General features: G+C 40.8%; 1 protein-coding gene across 1 annotated transcript in view; it reads right to left on the bottom strand.

The window, feature by feature from the left end:
• Positions 1 to 10,039: 10,039 nt before the first annotated feature.
• Positions 10,040 to 21,075, bottom strand: part of LOC124789958 (lazarillo protein-like) — a 49,806-nt gene continuing 38,770 nt past the window's right edge. Inside the window, exons 5-6 of the mRNA XM_047257493.1 lie at positions 20,463 to 20,558; positions 10,040 to 10,936 (exon numbers count right to left, since the gene is read on the bottom strand). Coding sequence (XP_047113449.1) covers positions 10,806 to 10,936; positions 20,463 to 20,558 — 227 coding nt within the window. The 3' untranslated portion in view covers positions 10,040 to 10,805. The remainder of the gene's footprint in view (positions 10,937 to 20,462; positions 20,559 to 21,075) is intronic.

The raw sequence follows: 21,075 nt of genomic DNA, 5'->3' as shown, positions 1-21,075 counted from the left end.
TGTCTGAGAATGGAATTACAGACGGCAGAGAGAAAGATCGCAGAAGTTTTGTGTGTATTGTGAATGCTTGGTTGCCTTTATTACATTCCATGTACCCATGACGAAATTATATTGGAGATCTATCATTAGCAGCATAAAAACTTATATTCTTCATCAATACTCGAATCTTTAAGCCAGTCCTTTGTTGATTAATTCGTCTCCAGTTTCCTGTACGAGTAGTGGCCTCTCATCTCTCTGTGTCAGAATTGAAAGTCTTGCAATTTGCCATAAGGAATATATTGGACGTTTGTTTTGCTAGAACAGTTAAAAATGGACTTTTTGTTGGTAGGTAGACGCATTAATGGTCTTGTATAGGAAAGGATTTAGTAAGGTTTCTTTTTTTCTTCTGGTCCAGGTCTTCTTTCTTCCTAATCTTCTCGATTGAATCTTCTTTTATTGTTGCGTCTTGCTATCATCTAACTTCTATCTTTGTTCTTTTCTGAACTGGGAATTAGGATTTAAGACCTTCTTAACCTCGTTATTTAGTATTTTCTTTCAAATCGTTGTTTATCCTTTACTGTATTAGGTTGTTCTTCAGGTTACATTGGACATCCTTCGACCGTACTCTTGCTTACTCCCGTGAGTGTTCAGGGTATGTTCCGCAATTGCTGGTATCCATATGATATGGTGATAATTTCAGGTGTTCTGTATCTTGGGTTACAGACAATCTCCTCTTATTCTTCCAGTGATTTCAAACATTTGTTTGTCTTTGATGCAACAAGTCCACCTCCATTCCAGCTTGATGGAGATCCATCATAATTCCTTATGCTACTGTAATCAGTTTTCAACAGAAGTTGTAAGTATCTATCACTTTAGCAAAACTGTTGTTGTGAAGACTGCATGTGACTTCCGCTTGAATAAAGATTACCTCATGTCACATGTCAACTCTATCCAGGTTTCATTGCAGATTCCCGTACTGTCGATCATCTCGAAACGTAGTAGTTTCCTCATCTTCATCATGATGATTAGTAAGAGGAAAATTGACGGTGATGAACGTTTGTGTAATATTATGTCCTTTTTTTTTCTAACTACAGGTACATCATACTATAAAAACTCCGCACCTTGACTCTGACTGCAGCGTCTTTTTCTCTGCAATCTCTTCTTTTTGGCATAAGCTGTAACAGAACTTCAAAATACAATATACGTATGTCTACTTCTTGTTTCACTTTTAAAAACTTTCTCCACTGTCCAGTTCCTTTGTTGTAGAGTTTGTACTTTTATCAGTTGTAATTGTCTTTATCTCCCTCTCATAACATTTTTCCTGCCTCCACCTTACTCTCCCTTACTAAAATCATCCCAGTGTTAAACTCACGTCCCTTTATCTACATATTTCAAAGAAATGACATGTTTCTTGTTTCTTTTAATATTTCAATTCTCTCTCTCAATTCTTATCTCCTGACAATCTCTTCCAACCATTTCCCTAACATCTCCTTTTAACATCAACTTGTGGTAACTTCAACAAATCATAAATACTTCTCATACTCCCATAAATATCTCCTCAACAAACTGTTCACAAACGACAAATAAATACTTCCCTCTTACCCAGTACTTCGTACATATAATTTTGTGGCTTCCTCTCTTCCAAAAAATCAATTTCTTTCTATTTTATGCTAAGTTTTAAGAGAGAATCGACTACTATTTCGTCAGACTATCCACATACTAGTCTCTACCTTTCTCCTTTCTTTTCACTCATTTCCCATAGCTCAAAAATGGTTCAAATGGCTCCGAGCACTATGGGACTCAACAGCTGAGGTCATATGTCCCCTAGAACTTAGAACTACTTAAACCTAACTAACCTAAGGACATCACACACATCCATGCCCGAGACAGGTTTCGAACCTGCGACCGTAGCAGTCGCGTGGTTCCAGACTGAAGCGCCTAGAACCGCTCGGCCACTGTGGCCGGCCCCATAGCTCTTTTTCTCTTCGGATGATTACCTTTGTTCTTACTTTACTGTTCTTCCTTCACAGCTATCTTTATGATACACTGAGAAAGTTAACCAATTTGTTTTAATAAGTATAATTTAAAAAATTTTTTTTTTTCTTAGCTTTCCTAGTTTTTGGCTTCTACATTTTACTCTCATAGGAATTACACTACTGGCCATTAAAATTGCTACACCGCGAAGATGACGTGCTACAGACGTGAAATTTAACCGACAGGAAGAAGATGCTGTGAGATGCAAATGATTAGATTTTCAGAGCATTCACACAAGGTTGGCGAAGGTGGCGACACCTACAACGTGCTGACATGAGGAAAGTTTCCAACCGATTTCTCATACACAAACAGCAGTTGACCGGCATTGTCTGGTGAAACGTTGTTGTGATGCCTCGTGTAAGGAGCAGAAATGCGTACCATCACGTTTCAGAGTTTGATAAGGGTCTGATTGTAGCCTATCGAGATTGCGGTTTATCGTATCGCGACATTGCTGCTCGCGTTGGTCGAGATCCAATGACTGTTAGCAGAATATGGAATCGGTGGGTTCAGGAGGGTAATACGGAACGACGTGCTGAATCCCAACGTCCTCGTATCACTAGCAGTCGAGATGACAGGCATCTTATCCGCATGGCTATAACGGATCGTGCAGCCACGTCTCGATCCCTGAGTCAACAGATGGGGACGTTTGCAAGACAACAACCACCTGCACGAACAGTTCGACAACGTTTGCAGCAGCATGGACTATCAGCTCGGAGACCATGGCTGCGATTACCTTTGAAGCTGCATCACAGACAGGAGCGCCTGTGATGGTGTACTCAACGACGAAACTGGGTGCACGAATGGCAAAACATCATTTTTACGTATGAATCCAGATTCTGTTTACAGCATCATGATGGTCGCATCCGTGTTTGGAGACATCGTGTGGTGAACGCACATTGGAAGCGTGTATTCGTCATCTCCATACTGGCGTATCACCCCAGCGTGATGGTATGGGGTGCCATTGGCTACACGTTTCGGTCACCTCTTGTTCGCATTGATAGCACTTTGAGCAGTGGACGTTATATTTCAGATGTATTACGACCCGTGTCTCTACCATTCATTCGATTCCTGCGAAACCCTACATTTCAGCAGGATAATGCACTACCGCATGTTTCCGGTCCTGTACGGGCCTTTCTGGATACAGAAAATGTTCAACTGCTGCTCTGGCCAGCACATTCTCCAGGTCTCTCACCAATTGAAAACCTCTGGTCAATGATGGCCAAGCAACTGGCTCGTCGCAATACGCCAGTCACTACTCTTGATGAACTGTAGTATCGTGTTGAAGCTGCATGGCCACCTGTACCTGTACAAGCAATCCAAGCTCTGTTTGACTCAATGCCCAGGCGTATCAAGGCCGTTATTACGGCCAGAGGTGGTTGTTCTGGGTACTGATTTCTCAAGATCTATGCACCTAAATTGTGTGAAAATGTAATCACGTGTCAATTCTAGTATAATATATTTGTCCAAAGTATACCCGTTTATCATCTCAATTTCTTTTTGGTGTATCAATTTTAATGGCCAGTTGTGCATGATATCTGATACATCTAATTTTTCTTGGGGTGCTAAAATTTAATGTTTTACCCTTTATACACTTTCAACTGAATCACATGGTACAAGCCCAATGATTTTCCTGTCTTTAGGTTAATCAATTTGACTGCATTATCGTGAACCTCTTTACTTACTTCCAAAGGGCCTTTATATACCGAAAAGAATTTATGGATTTGATGCTTTCTTTTTTTTGTTAGGGAGATGGTGGGATTTCACAAGTGCTTTTTGTGCTAGTGCAAATACTAGTGAGGTTGCCGTTTTGTCCGCCTGGTTCAACGTCATAGCCTTCAAATTGTTGAGGGGCAATTTTACTAGATGCTGAAGTTTTCACTCTGGTTATTGGTGGGAATTTAATTATTTCCCGGATTTTTTCCAGTGCCGTTTTATTTTTCAGAACTGTTATTGGATGTAATAAAGTATTTCTATGTGGCATTTCATTTTGCACATCGTGGAATCCTTTATCCTTTGTACAGCCGGGTTGGTTGTATTTGGAAATACACTATGTGATCAAAAGTATCCGGACGCCCCCAAAAACACATGTTTTTCATATTACGTGCATTTTGCTGGCACCTACTGCCAGGTACCCCATTTCAGCGACCACAGACGTCGTCAGAGAGCAGAATGGGGCGCTCCGCGGAACTCACGGACTTCGAATGTGGTCAGGTTATTGGATGGCACTTGTGTCATACGTCTGTACACGAGATATCCACACTCCTAAACATTCCTACGTCCATTATTTCCAATTTGATAGTGAAATGGATACGTGAGGTGAAACGTACAGCACAAAAGTGTACAGGCCGACCTTGTCTGTTGACTGACAGAGACCGCCTGGAGTTGAAGAGGGTCATAAAGCGTGATAGGCACACACAGGAATTCCAGACTGCATCAGTATCCACTGCAAGTCAGGCGGGAGGTGAGAAAACTTAAATTTCATGGTCGAGCGGCTGCTCATAAGCGACACATCACGCTGGTAAGTACCAAACGACGCCTTGCTTGGTGTAAGGAGCGTAAACATTGGACAATTAAACAGTGGAAAAACGTTGTGTGGAGTGACCATTCACGGTACACAATTTGGCGGTCCGATGGCAGGGTGTGGGTATGGCGAATGCCTGGTGAACGTCATCTGCCAGCGTGTGTAGTGTCAACAGTAAAATACGGAGGAGGTGGTGTTATGGTGTGGTTGTGTTTTTCATGGAGGTGGCTTGTACCCGTTGTTGTTTTGTGTGGCACTATCACGGCAAAGGCCTACACTGATGTTTTAAGCACCTTCTTGTTTCCCACTGCTGAAGAGCAATTAAGTGATGGCAATTGCATCCTTCAACACGATCGAGCACTTCTTCGTAATGTAGCGCCTGTGGCGGAGTTTTTATACGACAATAACATCCCTGTAATGGACTGGCCTGCACAGAGTCCTGATAGAACGCCGACTTCGTGCCAGGCCTCACCGACCGACATCGATACCTCTCCTGAGCCCAGCACTCCGTGAAGAATGGGCTGCCATTCCCCAAGAAACCTTCCAGCACCTGATTGAACTTATACTTGCGAGAGTGGAAGCTGTCATCAGGGCTATGGGTGGGTCAACACCGTATTGAATTCCAGTATTACCGATGGAGGGTACCACGAACTTGTAAGCCACTTTTAGCCGGGTGCCTGGATGCTTTTGATCACATAGTGTATAAATGGGTTTAATCTCATGCCTTTGGAGACTGTTTTGCCATTGTGCTGAACGATATTGTGGCCCATTGTCCTACAGCATTTTATGCACATGACCAACCTGTCGAAGGAAATCCTTGTGTCAGAGTTTGGCTGATAATGTTCCAAGTCGCTTTCTTCAAGGCGGTAAATGTGTTATATTTCGACATTAATTCTAGGACAACAAAAATGAATACATGACTTCTCTGTGTATGAGATAATGGGCCCATGAGCTCTGTTGCTGCTATGTGTCTCAGTTTCTCCGGAGTGATAGGGAACATTGGTTGTCTCGTTTTAAAAGTTAAATGTTTTTCTCTTTGGCATTTCTTACGTTTGGCCAGAAACTGTCTGATTATTCGTCCCATATTTGTGAAGTGACAAGACATCTTTAATTTAAAAAAAAACATTCTTAGGACCACAATAACTGTTACTCAAATGAGTATACCAATAATCCCTATTTATGAGATCCTGTGGTATGCGCGCAACTATAAACTTGTACCTGTGTTACGTCTGTAGCACAAGGCATTGTCCTTTATGACATAGAACTGTCTAATGGCCCTTGATCCACAGTTTTCCCACTTAGTTTTAACTGTGGCGAGATATGGGTCTTTATCTGGTTCCCTGCCTAACTGTTTTAATGTATTGGTGACGTAATTTTCAAATGGCACATTTTTCACTCTGCTTTCGTTAACTCGTTCCGGCAATCTGGATGGGGTATGAGCTATGTTTAATGGACCACTCATGTAGGTGATCCAAAAATCATATTCCTGTAAAGTTAACATCCACCGACCTTATCGTCCTGGCAATAGCTTTGCACTTAACATAGATCCTATGTCCTTATGGTCAGTAAATACATTCGTTTTTCGACAAAACAGGAAGTAGCTGAACCTACGAAACCCACAAACTACTGCCAAGGCTTCCAAGTCAATGACTGAGTAATTTTTATCACATTTGGTAAGTACTCGATTAGCAAAAGCTATCGTTTTTCTTATTCACTTTGCCGCGCGAGGTACCCACGTGGTCTGAGGCGTATTGTCACGGTCCTCGCGGCTCACCTCGTCGGAGTTTCGAGTCCTGCCTCGGGCATGGGTGTGTGTGTCGTCCTTAGCGTAAGTTAAAGTTAGATGAAGTAGTGTGTAAGCTTAGGGACTGATGACCTCAGCAGTTCGGTCCCATAAGTCCTTACGACAAATTTCCAATTTTTTCTTATCCATTTTCCGTCTTCTTCGTATTGTTGAAAGAGCATCGCACCTAAGCCTGTTTTAGCACTGTCTGTTGCCACACAGAATTCATTCGTCATATCGGGATGCACTAAAATTGGAGCCTTTACAATGACTTTTTTAGTTGTTGGAACTCCTGTTCTGCTTGAGCATCCCACATCCAGGGCATCTTTTTACCAGTTAACGCGCGTGAACGTTGGGTAGCAAGAGTTTCTATCCGAATGAACTTATTGTAGAAGTTAATGAGCCCCAAGAATCCACGTAAATCTTTGTGCTGGACGGAGTGCCTAAATTTAGTATTGCTTTCAGTTTGCTAGGGTTTGGTTCAATTCCCTGTTCACTAATAATATGGTCTAAAAACTCAACCTTTTTATTCCCAGAATTGGACTTCAGTATGTTCACAGTTACTCCATATCCTTTTAATGTCCTTAGCAATTTATTGAGCACCTCATTATGAAGTTTCTATGATGGTTCAGCTACTAATATGTCATCGGCATAACAGATGAAATGAAATGAAATGTCGTGTGACGAGTGCCTCTCGTCGGGTAGACCGTTCGCCTGGTGCAAGTCTTTCGATTTGACGCCACTTCGGCGACTTGCGCGTCGATGGGGATGAAATGATGATGGTTAGGACAACACAACACCCAGTCCCTGAGCGGAGAAAATCTCCGACCCAGCCGGGAATCGAACCCAGGCCCTTTGGATTGACATTCTGTCGCGCTGACCACTCAGCTACCGGGGGCGGACGGCATAACAGATGAGACGCTGTTGGAGCTCTTTATCCAACATAGTTCCTAAACCTCTTATAAAGGCAGCAGAGGATATGTTCAATCCGAAAGGGAGCCTTTTGAACTGATAGCATCGTCCAAACGCGATAAAAGCCTTATAATTTCTACATTCAGGTGTTAGTTCTATTTGCCGCACGCTAGTACTCAAATCTAAGAAAGAGAAAATCTTGATCCCAAAGAACTTTTGTCAAAGCTCTACCAGGTTTTCTGGACGATCGGTTTCAAGAATCATAACGGAATTTATCTGTTGTGCATCAGTGGCCAACCTAATACTTCCATCCTTCTTATCCACAATCTACAGTGGGCTGTTGTACGTCCAAGTTGAAGTTTCAATAATATCATCATCTAGCATCTAGTGTAATTCTAAAAATGTTTGTCTTCGGTAACTCAACGGAATAGTATAAGGCGGTACTCTAAATGGCTTGAAATCTCTAATCTTAAATTCGTACTAAAAATTTCTAAGCCACCTAATTTTGATATAGATATCTAAGCATTTTATCGTAATACTACCTCTAATTCGGCTTTGTCTGTTTCTGAAATATACCTTACTTGTAGCAATTTGCTGTATATTTCTCGATGGATTTCCACCATTACTTCGTCATCTGCGGCTATTATTTCTTCTGTTCACCTTTACCGGGGATGTCCCTCATCCGATTGATACAGATCCATTCGCTAAGTCTATTGTTTGTAAACGCCTGGCAATTTTCATGTCTGAATTTTTCCTCAAAAGTAAGACGTACCTTCCAGAGCAACATATACCCTTCGTCCATATTAAGTGTAACACGATTTTGACACATGAAATCGGCTCCAATGAATATGGGCACAGACAGTTTCGACACAATTACCATGTTAGGCTCTATTTCACGCCCCTGACAGGAAAAAGTTACACACGTCAAGTAACTACCGTCGACGTAGAAGACGACGAGATGGGTGTGGTCGCACCACCCAGACCTCATTCGAATGGCGTTGCAGGACAGATCTGCGTCCTCCTCGACTCTGGCGCAAAGTGGAACAATGTAACCCGTCGTACACTATCAGGGGAGACAGTCCGTCGACGTTTATTATGTGGTACGGCTTACGTGCGCGTCATCCACTCCTACACCTACATTTGACGAATGTGCAGAAACGTGCTGCTCGGCACTGGCGTATGGAACGACATCACTGGGGACAGGAACGGCATCAGATAGTGTTTTCGGACGAATCCAGGATCTGTTTGTTTGAAAATGATGGCCGCAGTTTGGTTCGCCACAGACAGGCTGAGCGGCAGCACAGTGACTGCTTTCGCACAAGACATAAAGCGCCAGCTCGAGGCCTTATGATGTGGGGTGCTATTGGGCACAACCACAGGTCACAGCTGGTGCGTGTCCAGGGCGCTGTGGCCAGTGTGACCTATGTGAATGTCCTGCGACCCGTAGCCATATCGGTCCTGCACAACACTTCAGACGCCATTTTTCAGCAAGCTACTGCACGAGCACGTGTTGCTGCACGAAGACGTGCCTTCTTGATGTTACGGGATGTCAGCCTTTTGCCACGGCCCGCCACATCACCAGACATGTGGCCAATTGGAAATGTGTGTGTGGGGTATGGTGATCGACGGGTGAAGCGCTGTGACACAGAGCCGACCACCAAAGATAAACATTTTAACCAGGTGAATACGGCATGAATGACTACACCACAGGACGCCATTCGCGCCTTATACGCGTCGATGCCATCACGCATGGAACAAGTTATCTGGGCCCATGGTGGACCCTGTGCCTACTAGGCAACGGGGCACACGCTGAACCGATGTGACGAAAATGCTAATCATTTCTGCAGAACATACTAATGTACATGTCCTTTGGATATGAATGTCTTACCTCTAGTCGTTGAAGGTATTCTGTTGCTTCTATGAGTGTATGTAAGTGAATCATGGATAGTGAATCATGGGCAGTAGGAAAACCAGAAAAGAAGAGAATAGAAGACTTTTATATGTGGTGCTACAGAAGGATGTTAAAAACCTGGTGAACTGATAAGGTAAAGAATGAGGTTCTCCACAGCAACGCCGGAGAACAAGACAACAAGACGAACATGTTGGTACGACTTGAGCTGTAGAAGGTAAAAACAGTTGGAGACAACAGAGGCTGGAATATACCAAACAAATAATTGGGGACGTTGTGCTAAGCGCTATCTTGAAATGAAAAGATTAGCGCAGTAGAGGAATTCGTGGTGGGTCACGTCAAATCAGAGGGCTGGTGGAGAAAAAAATTGTGAAACGGCAAGTTCTTAGATATGTTCGCTGTCTTAAATACAGTTTGTAATAAAATATTGTAAATAGCAGCTGCCTCATTTATGTATCACTGTACCATCACGAGGTGGGTCTTCGAAGAACCTAAGATATAGGTACCCAGTAACCCAGAGCGACTGCATATTTCTTTGATGTAATAACGATGAAATTACGGTTTCTTTTTCAGAAGTTGGTATTGAGAGGTGACGTAAAGGCTAAGTGTCAAATCGAGTGATCTGAGGTTTTATACTCTATCTGTCCAAGGACTTTCCTCTGTCACATACCGCTTCCTTCACCGCTAATTGGTACGTACGAAAGATATCAAGTTGCAATGGTTTGGAGTCCACGTTTAAATGCTGATCCTACTTTAACGGCCAAAGTAATTCCGTTCAAAGTTCGGAGGATCGCTTTCTCATTGTAACCCATCTCGTCTTGTAAGAGAACATTACAACCAAAACTTCATTTTACTCACACTTATTTTCCAGAGGCTACTATCAAAAAATAAACGTAGCTAATTTAGTGTAATAATTGTATTTGAATATATTTCATTACACAGTACCTTTTCAAGGATTTGTGATGTAAACACTTTTCACTCCACATTGAAATAAAATGGTGACAGTTTACAAAAAAAGAAAAAAAATACATTTGGGTGTCTCACAGACACAAAAGTGATATAGGTAATTCAATTTTCTTAGCTACTTTTAGTGCCTGGAAGAGCTATTTCATGATATACACGGACGCAGATAATCAAAAAGAACTTTTAATACTCCTAGAAACTAGAATTACGATCTATGAGTTTCTTTTATTTTCTTTAGCTACAGATGAAACGTAGTTGCCGGAGGTGATGAGATACAGTTGTTAAAACAATCAGTCCAGATAAAAACAATCACCAATTCATGACTCGCTTACTATGTATAACTTTAACATTGTCCACAATTTTTCGATTTTTCACTTTTCAAAATACATATATTCACTCTGTGTGAGGCCATAAAGCGGTCTTGCACTTACGTTTACTTGCTCACGACCACTCTGAACATAGAAAGTAGAAATATATTGGATGCTTTGAAAATTTCTGCTAAAACTAAATCAGTGTCAACTACAATTCTATATAACAAACGAAGACATTAATTTGATTTGTTTCAAGGAATACATCTCTTATGAATACTTATTTTACATCGAAAAGTGTTATTGTAGCAATATTTTGTAAGAGACATAAAAATATGATTGCAGTGGCTATTAAGATAGTTTCAAACGGTCGATCTAGAGTTGGTTGGTCGACAGTTAATTGTTACAGTTTTGGTTTGTTTTGATGTATGACTTTGTTTCCAGGTTGTTTTTGTCTAAAACTGAGAACATCCGTTGGATTGTTTCACTGCTGGGATTCTTGTCTCTTGTGAGCAGCCATGAGAATTCTGGAAAAGACGTTGTGGAGATTAATTGAGGTACAAAACCAGGAAACTTCAAAATTTGCACAAATTTTATTAACAATGTGAGTAATATTAAATATTATGTAAGGGAACGCTCCTGCCTTTCATAACAACATATTTCACAACAGTTCAGGTACCAAAACTAGAATCATGGGAATAATCATACTGTGGCAAGAAACCAGTGTGGGAAATGGCTCTGATAAAGATTGATACGGAATTAATCATCCTTATTAACAATGATCAACGACATGAGGATGCAGAAGGCACTGGAAACCACTGCATTAAAGACACGTAACGTGTATCCACAGGACATGTGGCCTGTAATTGAAGAAGTGTCATGATGATCTCTCCATTGTCAAAAGATTCCGGAATAGTCCCCCATTCGGATCTCCGGGAGGGGACTGCCAAGGGGGAGGATACCATGAGAAAAAGATTGAATAATCAACGGAAGGATAACGTTCTACGAGTCGGTCAGAAGCTTGAACGTGGTAGGGAAACTAGAAAATCTGAAAAGGGAAATGCAAAGGCTCAATCTAGATATAGTAGGGGTCAGTGAAGTGAAGTGGAATGAAGACAAGGATTTATGGTCAGATGAGTATCGGCTAATATCAACAGCAGCAGAAAATGGTATAACAGGTGTAGGATTCGTTTTGAATAGGAAGGTAGGGCAGAGGGTGTGTTACTGTGAACAGTTCAGTGACCGGGTTATTCTAATCAGAATCGACAGCAGACCAACACCGACAACGATAGTTCAGGTATACATGCCGACGTCGCAAGCTGAAGATGAACAGATAGAGAAAGTGTATGAGGATATTGGAAGCGTAATGCAGTATGTAAAGGGAGACGAAAATCTAATAGTCATGGGCGACTGGAATGCAGTTGTAGGGGAAGGAGTAGAAGAAAAGATTACAGGAGAATATGGGCTTGGGACAAGGAATGAAAGAGGAGAAAGACTAATTGAGTTCTGTAACAAGTTTCAGCTAGTAATAGTGAATACCCTGTTCAAGAATCACAAGAGGAGGTATACTTGGAAAAGGCCGGGAGATACGGGAAGATTTCAATTAGATTACATCATGGTCAGACAGAGATTCCGAAATCAGATACTGGATTGTAAGGCGTACCCAGGAGCAGATATAGATTCAGATCACAATATAGTAGTGGTGAAGAGTAGGCTAAAGTTCAAGACATTAGTCAGGAAGTATCAATACGCAAAGAAGTGGGATACGGAAGTACTAAGAAAGACGAGATACGTTTGAAGTTCTCTAACGCTATAGATACAGCAATAAGGAATAGTGCAGTAGGCAGTACAGTTGAAGAGGAATGGACATCTCTAAAAAGGGCTATCAGAGAAGTTGGGAAGGAAAACATCGGTGCAAAGAAGGTAGCTGCAAAGAAACCATGGGTAACAGAAGAAATACTTCAGTTGATTGATGAAAGGAGGAAGTACAAACATGTTCCGGGAAAATCAGGAATACAGAAATACAAGTCGCTGAGGAATGAAATAAATAGGAAGCGCAGGGAAGCTAAGACGAAATGGCTGCAGGAAAAATGGGAAGACATCGAAAAAGATATGATTGTCGGAAGAACAGACTCAGCATACAGGAAAGTCAAAACAACCTTTGGTGACATGAAAAGCAACGGTGGTAACATTAAGAGTGCAACGGGAATTTCACTGTTAAATGCAGAGGAGAGAGCAGATAGGTGGAAAGAATACATTGAAAGCCTCTATGAGGGTGAAGAGTTGTCTGATGTGATAGAAGAAGAAAAAGGAGTCGATTGAGAAGAGATAGGGGATCCAGTATTAGAATCGGAATTTCAAAGAGCTTTGGAGGACTTACGGTCAAATAAGGCAGAAGGGATAGATAACATTCCATCAGAATTTCTAAAATCATTGGCGGAAGTGGAAACAAAACGACTATTCACGTTGGTGTGTAGAGTATATGAGTCTGGCGATATACCATCTGACTTTCGGAAAAGCATCATCCACAAAATTCCGAAGACGGCAAGGGCTGACAAGTGCGAGAATTATCGCACAATCAGCTTAACAGCTCATGCATCGAAGCTGCTTACAAGAATAATATACAGCAGAATGGAAAAGAAAATTGAGAATGCGCTAGGTGACGATCAGTTTGGCTTTAGGAAAAGTAAAGGCACGAGAGAGGCAATTCTGACGTTACGGCTAATAATGGAAGCTAGGCTAAAGAAAATTCAAGACATTTTCATAGGATTTGTCGATCTGGAAAAAGCGTTCTACAGTATAAAATGGTGCAAGCTGTTCGAGATTCTGAAAAAAGTAGGGGTAAGCTATAGGGAGAGACGGGTCATATACAATATGTACAACAACCAAGAGGGAATAATAAGAGTGGACGATCAAGAACGAAGTGATCGTATTAAGAAGGGTGTAAGACAAGGCTGTAGCCTTTCGCCCCTACTCTTCAATATGTACATCGAGGAAGCAATGATGGAAATAAAAGAAAGGTTCAGGAGTGGAATTAAAATACGAGGTGAAAGGATATCAATGATACGATTCGCTGATGACATTGCTATCCTGAGTGAAAGTGAAGAAGAATTAAATGATCTGCTGAACGGAATGAACAGTCTAATGAGTACACAGTATGGTTTGAGAGTAAATCGGAGAAAGACGAAGGTAATGAGAAGTAGTAGAAATGAGAACAGCGAGAAACTTAACATCAGGATTGATGGTCACGAAGTCAATGAAGTTAAGGAATTCTGTTACCTAGGCAGTAAAATAACTAATGACGGACGGAGCAAGGAGGACATCAAAAGCAGACTCGCTATGGCAAAATAGGCATTTCTGGCCAAGAGAAGTCTACTAATATCAAATACCGGCCTTAATTTGAGGAAGAAATTTCTGAGGATGTACGTCTGGAGTACAGCATTGCATGGTAGTGAAACATGGACTGTGGGAAAACCGGAACAGAAGAGAATCGAAGCATTTGAGATGTGGTGCTATAGACGAATGTTGAAAATTAGGTGGACTGATAAGGTAAGGAATGAGGAGGTTCTACGCAGAATCGGAGAGGGAAGGAATATGTGGAAAACACTGATAAGGAGAAGGGACAGGATGATAGGACATCTGCTAAGACATGAGGGAATGACTTTCATGGTACTAGAGGAAGCTGTAGAGGGCAAAAACTGTAGAGGAAGACAGAGATTGGAATACGTCAAGCAAATAACTGAGGACGTAGGTTGCAAGTGCTACTCTGAGATGAAGAGGTTAGCACAGAAAAGGAATTCGTGGCGGGCCGCATCAAACCAGTCAGTAGACTGATGACAAAAAAAAATTAACAACTACCTTAGCATGTATTATGCTAAGTATTTTAAATTGCGATTTACAACTGTATTCGGTTTCTATGTGATCTTGATAACCAGAATCTTACTGTGACATCTCTATACCTTACTAAAAATGAAATGAGCATGATAATGCAAAATATGATGATGTAAACACGCCTACATTGTGAATTAAAAAAAACACGATAGGTGGTTCATAAGAGTTTTTGACAAACTGACAATTATATATTTCAGTGAGATGCAGACGCTGAATTAAAAAAAACTAGGGAAGAATTGAGAAGAATATTATGAAAAAATGTAAGAATAATTCTGTTTCCGAAACCTAATGGAACAATAAAGAAACATTGGGGAATGTTATGTAGTCATGGGTGTTGCAAGTACTGTTTTAGAAATATTAAGACTGAAATTAAGAAAAAATGAAAATTAATTAGTACTCATCGTGCGATTTTCTCATGGCATTATATTTTCCAGTATGGAAGTGAGATATTCTACCCACTCGGATAGCCACACGCGTTCGCACGCCGCTTTCGATTTTCTAGAAGGAGCGGCCAGCCTGGATGTGGCTTTTTGGCAGCTTCCCGCATCCTACTAGGTGGATACCGCGCTGGTACCACATAACGCACCAGTTGCACGATACGCAAACATTCACAATGTTCGCAGACATTCACATGGATAACATTAGATGCAGTTGGTTGGGTACACATATTCCGTCCTGCAGGTAAAGGGATGGGGAGGGCATCTGGCCGGCGTCTACATTAAAAATCTCAGTTCTGACAATTAACGTGCCGACTCCGTGTAGATACGAAATTAAGGCAAAAGCAAAAGAAGACTGAACAGAGAAACATGATTTTACTGCTATGTAAGTCAGGGAATTTTGAAATCTGGATGTTGGCCGGCATCATACGATATTAAATCATTTTTAAACTTCTTGTTCCATTCAGTGTCGATGCCTATGACACATCTCATGGGACAGAACTTTTACTAAAAACGATCTGCTATAGTTACCACCATAAAACCTGGTGAACATCCTAAAGACACGAATGCTGAGGATCCCATGAAACGTCAAATCGTACGTAACAGAAGCATAACAATGCCTAAGAGAGGCATATGTTTAATAAGAAATTCATGCACGCTAAGAAATCAGATTACTGTTGCTAGAACAAATAATTATGTATACAACTACTGGAAAGAATTTAAAAATGCAGTGCGGTTGCTTAAAAACAGACACAATTTTTTTCTGAACTCTCATGACATGCTTAGCGTTTAAGGGTGGTAGTATGTCAAACGGGCTTACTTGGAGCAGGACAGACACCACAGGACATTTTAATTTCCACTATCTATATTTTTACAAATAAATTCGTAAAACTTTGTCAGCATAACCAGGAAGGATTCAGGATTCACATTCGTAGCAGTGGAAGTTCAAAAACATAACAAAAAATTTTCTACATGTGAAATTTCATAATTTTTTCACTTACTATTGGCCGCATTTGTTGCTATAGGTACACTTTTCATCATAAGTAACAGAGATTCTTCGATGAATTTTGCACAGCATACAAACCATACGTACAGGTAAAACTTCCTGGCAGATTAAAACTGTGTGCCGGACCGAGACTCGAATTTCGCAGGAGAGCTTCTGTGAAGTTTGGAAGGTAGGAGACGAGGTGCTGGCGGAATTAAAGCTGTGAGGACGGGGCGTGAGTCGTGCTAGAGTAGCTCAGTCGCCGGCACGGTAGCTCAGCGTGTTCGGTCAGAGGGTTAGCAGCCCTCCGTAATAAATAAACTGAGATAACCGATCAAAGACGAACTTAAACGGATGTCTTACGACGTCCGCCCCGTGCACATACAACGAACGAAAACGAACAAAATGAGAATTAAAAAAAAAAAAAAAGTTGGTGGAGCACTTGCCCGCGGAAGGCAAAGGTCCCGAGTTCGAGTCTTGGTCCGACACACAGTTTTAATCTGCGAGGAAGTTTCATATCAGCGCACGCTCCGCTGTAGAATGAAAATTTCATTCTACATACTTCCAGATGTATGAAGCTCAAAAATTCATTTACTTTACGAAAAAAATGGATGAGCTGCTACATTTTAAACTTCATGTTTAGAAAAAACTCAAGTTTTATAGTTAATTGTCTGAATTTTTACAACAGTTTTTAATAGATTTGGAAAATTCTAGCTCTCTTACTTATGAAGAAAAGTGTACCTATAGCAACAAATGCAGCAATAGTAAGTGAAAAAATTATGAAATTTCACATGTAAAATAAAATATTTTGCTATGTTTTTGAACCTCCACTGCTATGAGTGTGGATCCTGAATCCTTCCTGGTCATGCTGACAAAGTTTTATAACTCATTTGTAAAAGTATACACAGTGGAAATTAAAATGTCCGCGGTGGCTCTCCTGCTCCAAGTTGGCCCGTTTGACATCCTACGCCCTTTAATTCAAAATCTGTTAATCTGTTACAAATAGACAAAAGTAGCACATGTTATGTAACGGGTTTCACAGATTTCTTTTTTTTTCTTTATTGAGTTTAAATTACCCCAAAAGGGGGCGGGATGGCAGCAGCTTAATACGCCGCTCTTCAGCCTACAGAATTTGTTTTAAAAAGATAAAGACAATAAATAATAAAAGCTGGCGATAAAATCGGTGACTTAAATGGTAAAATGGCGGAAAATTGTGGAACTTAAAACATAAAACAAAGAGTTGATGGTGCTAATAAAATACACAGGAAGCAGAAAAACAATAGACAACTAAAAACACGGGACAGTCTGGTTTCTGACAGTCTGGAAACATCCCCCAGGCTGTGGCTAAGCCATGTCTCCGCAATATCCTTTCTTTCAGGAGTGCTAGTTCTGCAAGGTTCGCAGAAGAGCTTCTGTAAAGTTTGGAAGGTAGGAGACGAGATACTGGCAGAAGTAAAGCTGTGAGACCGGGCGTGAGTCGTGCTTCGGTAGCTCAGATGATCAGCCGGCACGGTAGCGTGTTCGGTCAGAGAGCCGGTTGGCCTCTGTAATAAAAAAACTGAGTGGAAGGATCAACCATCGAACTTGAACAGGATGTCTTGTAACGTCCGCAACGACCAAACACAAAGATTTAAAAAAAAAAAAAATGTAGAGCACTTGCCCGCGAAAGGCAAAGTTCCGGGTTTCACAGCCATACAAATTTCTTATAAATGTCGAACAAGATTCAAGAATAGAAAGGTTTTTGGTGCTGATATACATATCATTTCAGATACTAATACATGCGACTTGGATGTATACATCAAATACTGTCATGAATAACTCACAGAATAAAAGGTAGCACCGTTACCTGCACAGTTCGACCTCGACTGTTGCAAGTACCATACAACCAACGCCCAGCGCCGCCGCGTGAGCTGGAAGGAAGGCTCTGTCATGCTAGGTGGCGTAACCATGTCGGTGCATGTTTCAAGAGCGCCATACAACTTCGTATCCATAGCATTACATTTAAATTGTTAAGGAAGAATTGCAAAAGATGCGTGTCAATATAAAGAACATTTAAAATACTGCTTGCCCTATTTGGGCAGAAATCCTATCTTACTTATAAAAGTGCAAGTGATATATTACGTAAAACCAGCGTATAAAAATCTTTATAAGGCTTTTTTTATTTGTATGCGTATGTAAAATTATCAAGTTATTGTCAGCTGAAATCCGTTACAGTGCAGACTGCCCATGTAACTTAACATAACAATACATTTTCATTTTTATTGCAAAGCAAAAGTCCTAGGGTCGTTATTCATAGAACGAAGTGCAAAACGGTACAACATTGGATACAGTTAAAACTTCACAAATGAATTTGCAACTTCATTTGTACAACAGAACAAAGACTCATGCGTCATCATTTACCTGATCCAGAGCAAAATAGGTGTAACATTAGGCGACTTTAAAATTCCAATAGTGAAATGTTGTCAGTATAGCAGATAATGGGATAAGTAAAAACAAGATGGAATGGAAATGAAGTCCCATGCTTCTTGACAGAGCGTAGGGGAAGGATGCGCGAGACCCGCACAGCCGTATTAGGTAAGGTCCTAATGGAAGTGGTTTGCCGTTGCCTTCCTCCGACCTTAATGCGGATGAATGATGATGATGACACAGCACCCAGTCGTCTCGGGGCAGGTGAAAATCCCTGAGCCCGCTGGGAATCGAACCCGGGACCACGTGCTCGGGAAGCGAGAACGCTACTGCGAGACCACGAGCGGCGGACAGAAACGGGGTACTATATTATTTTATTTTAATTCGATGGAAGATTCTAGGTTTTTTGAATACTGTTTGGAACTGACTTTTACAAGAAATGTGCGTTTCTGTAAAATATCTGTTACTTTTGTCTGCTTATAATAGATCAACCATGAAGGGTTAAATGCAAAACGTGTCATGATAGTTACTAAACAAGTTCAGAAAAAAAGCAGCAGCTGTTTTTAAGAAATTACACAGCCTTACTGAATTCTTTCCAATAATAACACTCCTAATGGTTGCAAGCCTCTACAAGGACTTTTAGTCTGAATTAAAATCACTACGCATTTTGAATAAAGTCTCATTAATCTGGAGAAGTCGATAGCACAATCTTCCGCTAAGGGGATTGCTTTAGAAAGCAATTTTATTTCTCTCAGTTACTATACAGTCCATTTCTTGGTCCATTTCCGTTCGCTGAGAGGTTCGCCCCAGAATGACCGACCCTGGATGTATTTGAACGATTGGTAATCCCGTACGTCATTGCAAACGGAGTGCCATGGTGTCTTTTTGCAACTATAAGAGCCCCACGGAGTACGTATGCAAACATGCGGGAGTATGTGAAATGGAAAAAAAAACGAGTGAACAGAAGATCTAAAAAGTTCCAAATTCCTTCGATGCACAAGTTGCTAAGATATTGTATTTACGCCTAGCACTAGCCTGAACAGATTGGAATTATCAAATGAATGCAACTGAGAATCAGAAACTTGTACAATAAATGCCAGAATTGTGTGTTACAATATACGGCAAAACATAAGATTCGTTTATAACGGACAGAAAGATTGCGTGAGGAAGGTGTGCTATAACAAGCGCTTTTTAATGTAGGCATGGTCAACATCATAAGGGAAGATGGCCAAGAGTCAACAGCAGATGACGTGAAAATCGTAGCGTATGCAGTCACTGTCAAGATTTGGGAAGAAAATGAGCAAAAATTGAAAGAACAAGTAAATACGAGTATTTGAAGAAGCGACCATGGACACGATGAATAAAGAAATTATGAAAAGCAGCATGAAAAATGAAAAAAATGAGAGGTGTAAGTTGAAATGGAAAACTTATTAAAGTAGTTAACGCTTTCAAATATGTAGGAAGTAAATTAACCAAGGAAGGAAACATAAAGGACGAAATTTTATTATTTTATATCGGAAATAATTAGAAATTAGAAAACACTTGAGAAAGCAACGATCATGACATACAAGTCGTAGTATCTGCCAATTTTGACATGTGGCGAAAATGTTGGACCTGGACAAAGAAAGATCTGAGTAGAATATAAGCAAAAGAGTTCCGCTTTCTACGAGGAATCCTAGGTAAGACGAGACGGGTCAAGATAGGGAATGAAACAATATGCAACACCCTGCAGATCAAGCCCCAAAAAGAAAGTAGGCAGAAAAATAGGGTTAAATGGTTTGACCACATTAAAAGAATGGAACCAGAGAGACTTCCAAGGAGAGAACTCGAATGGACAAACCATGGACGAAGACCAATTTGAAGACCATAAACAAGATGGAGATAGCAGGTGAAGGATGGTGTGAACCGAAGGGGACTGCAATGGGAGAATATGCTTAAAGATAGACTGAGGGAGGAAAAGAAAACTTGAAAGACGCTCTGAACGAGCTGCATAGGCAGGAACGTTTCACGAAGAAGACGACTGGTGAATATGTGGCTTTATTAAATTTACTGCATTATATTGGTGAGTATGTCGCTTCATGAAATCGTTCAATGGTCTGTCTGTATAATAATGTCTCTGTTCAACACGTATGTTCAGGAACTGGCAGGTAGGAGATTAAATGATAATGATGACAAACTATTTAAATTTTAAGCGGCTCAGTTATAAAGAAGGAGTGTGTCTACTCATTTATGATGGTAAGCTGGAGATATTTTTTCTTCCAATGAAACCAAAACATAATTGTCTTAAATTGTAGCTGTGCTGAAATTGCATGGGCTGTCAGAGGCGAAACTTACGTGCGTTAGCGATGTTTGCGAGGCTGCTACACGACCATACTACGGAGTAGCTGTCGTAGTCCGTGTCCAGAATCCAGTAGGGCGCCTTGAGAGAACCTGTAAGTGAAACACATTTAGCATCCGAGTTTACGAAGAAGTTAGTAACTTAATTTTTGCAGTTTTGTAGTTATGAGAATGTAAGAAAACCTTTTGTTTAATGGTGATCTAATGTATCCAAAATGTGGATTGTAATAAATAAATTCGCACACACACACACACACACACACACACACGCACACACACATTCACGCGCATAAACTGTAATATACACAAAACGACAAATTAGTTTAAATCTGCTTCACAATCGCTGAAACAACCGAAGATTTATTAGTGTACTTCACAGCAGAACCTGCTTCTGTAACGTTATCTCTTCAAAAAGGAGAACCGTCATTAGAGCGAAGTAACGCTTTATGCAAGTCAGTAGTGCAGCATTACAGGCTGTTTCAAAATTCCGATCCAAATGTATTATGTTTTAATGCTATTAACCAGAACTGTATAGAGGGGATACCGATGTATTTCTCCCCCAAGAGTGCAGTCACAGAGGGAGCGAAAAACTGACCGAAAAGAAAGAAAT

The sequence above is a fragment of the Schistocerca piceifrons genome, chromosome 1 (assembly GCF_021461385.2).
Source record: "Schistocerca piceifrons isolate TAMUIC-IGC-003096 chromosome 1, iqSchPice1.1, whole genome shotgun sequence".
NCBI classification, from domain to species: Eukaryota; Metazoa; Arthropoda; class Insecta; order Orthoptera; family Acrididae; genus Schistocerca; species Schistocerca piceifrons.
The sequence above is the reverse complement of the archived record's forward strand: the minus strand, read 5'-3'. Positions and strand labels throughout refer to the sequence as shown.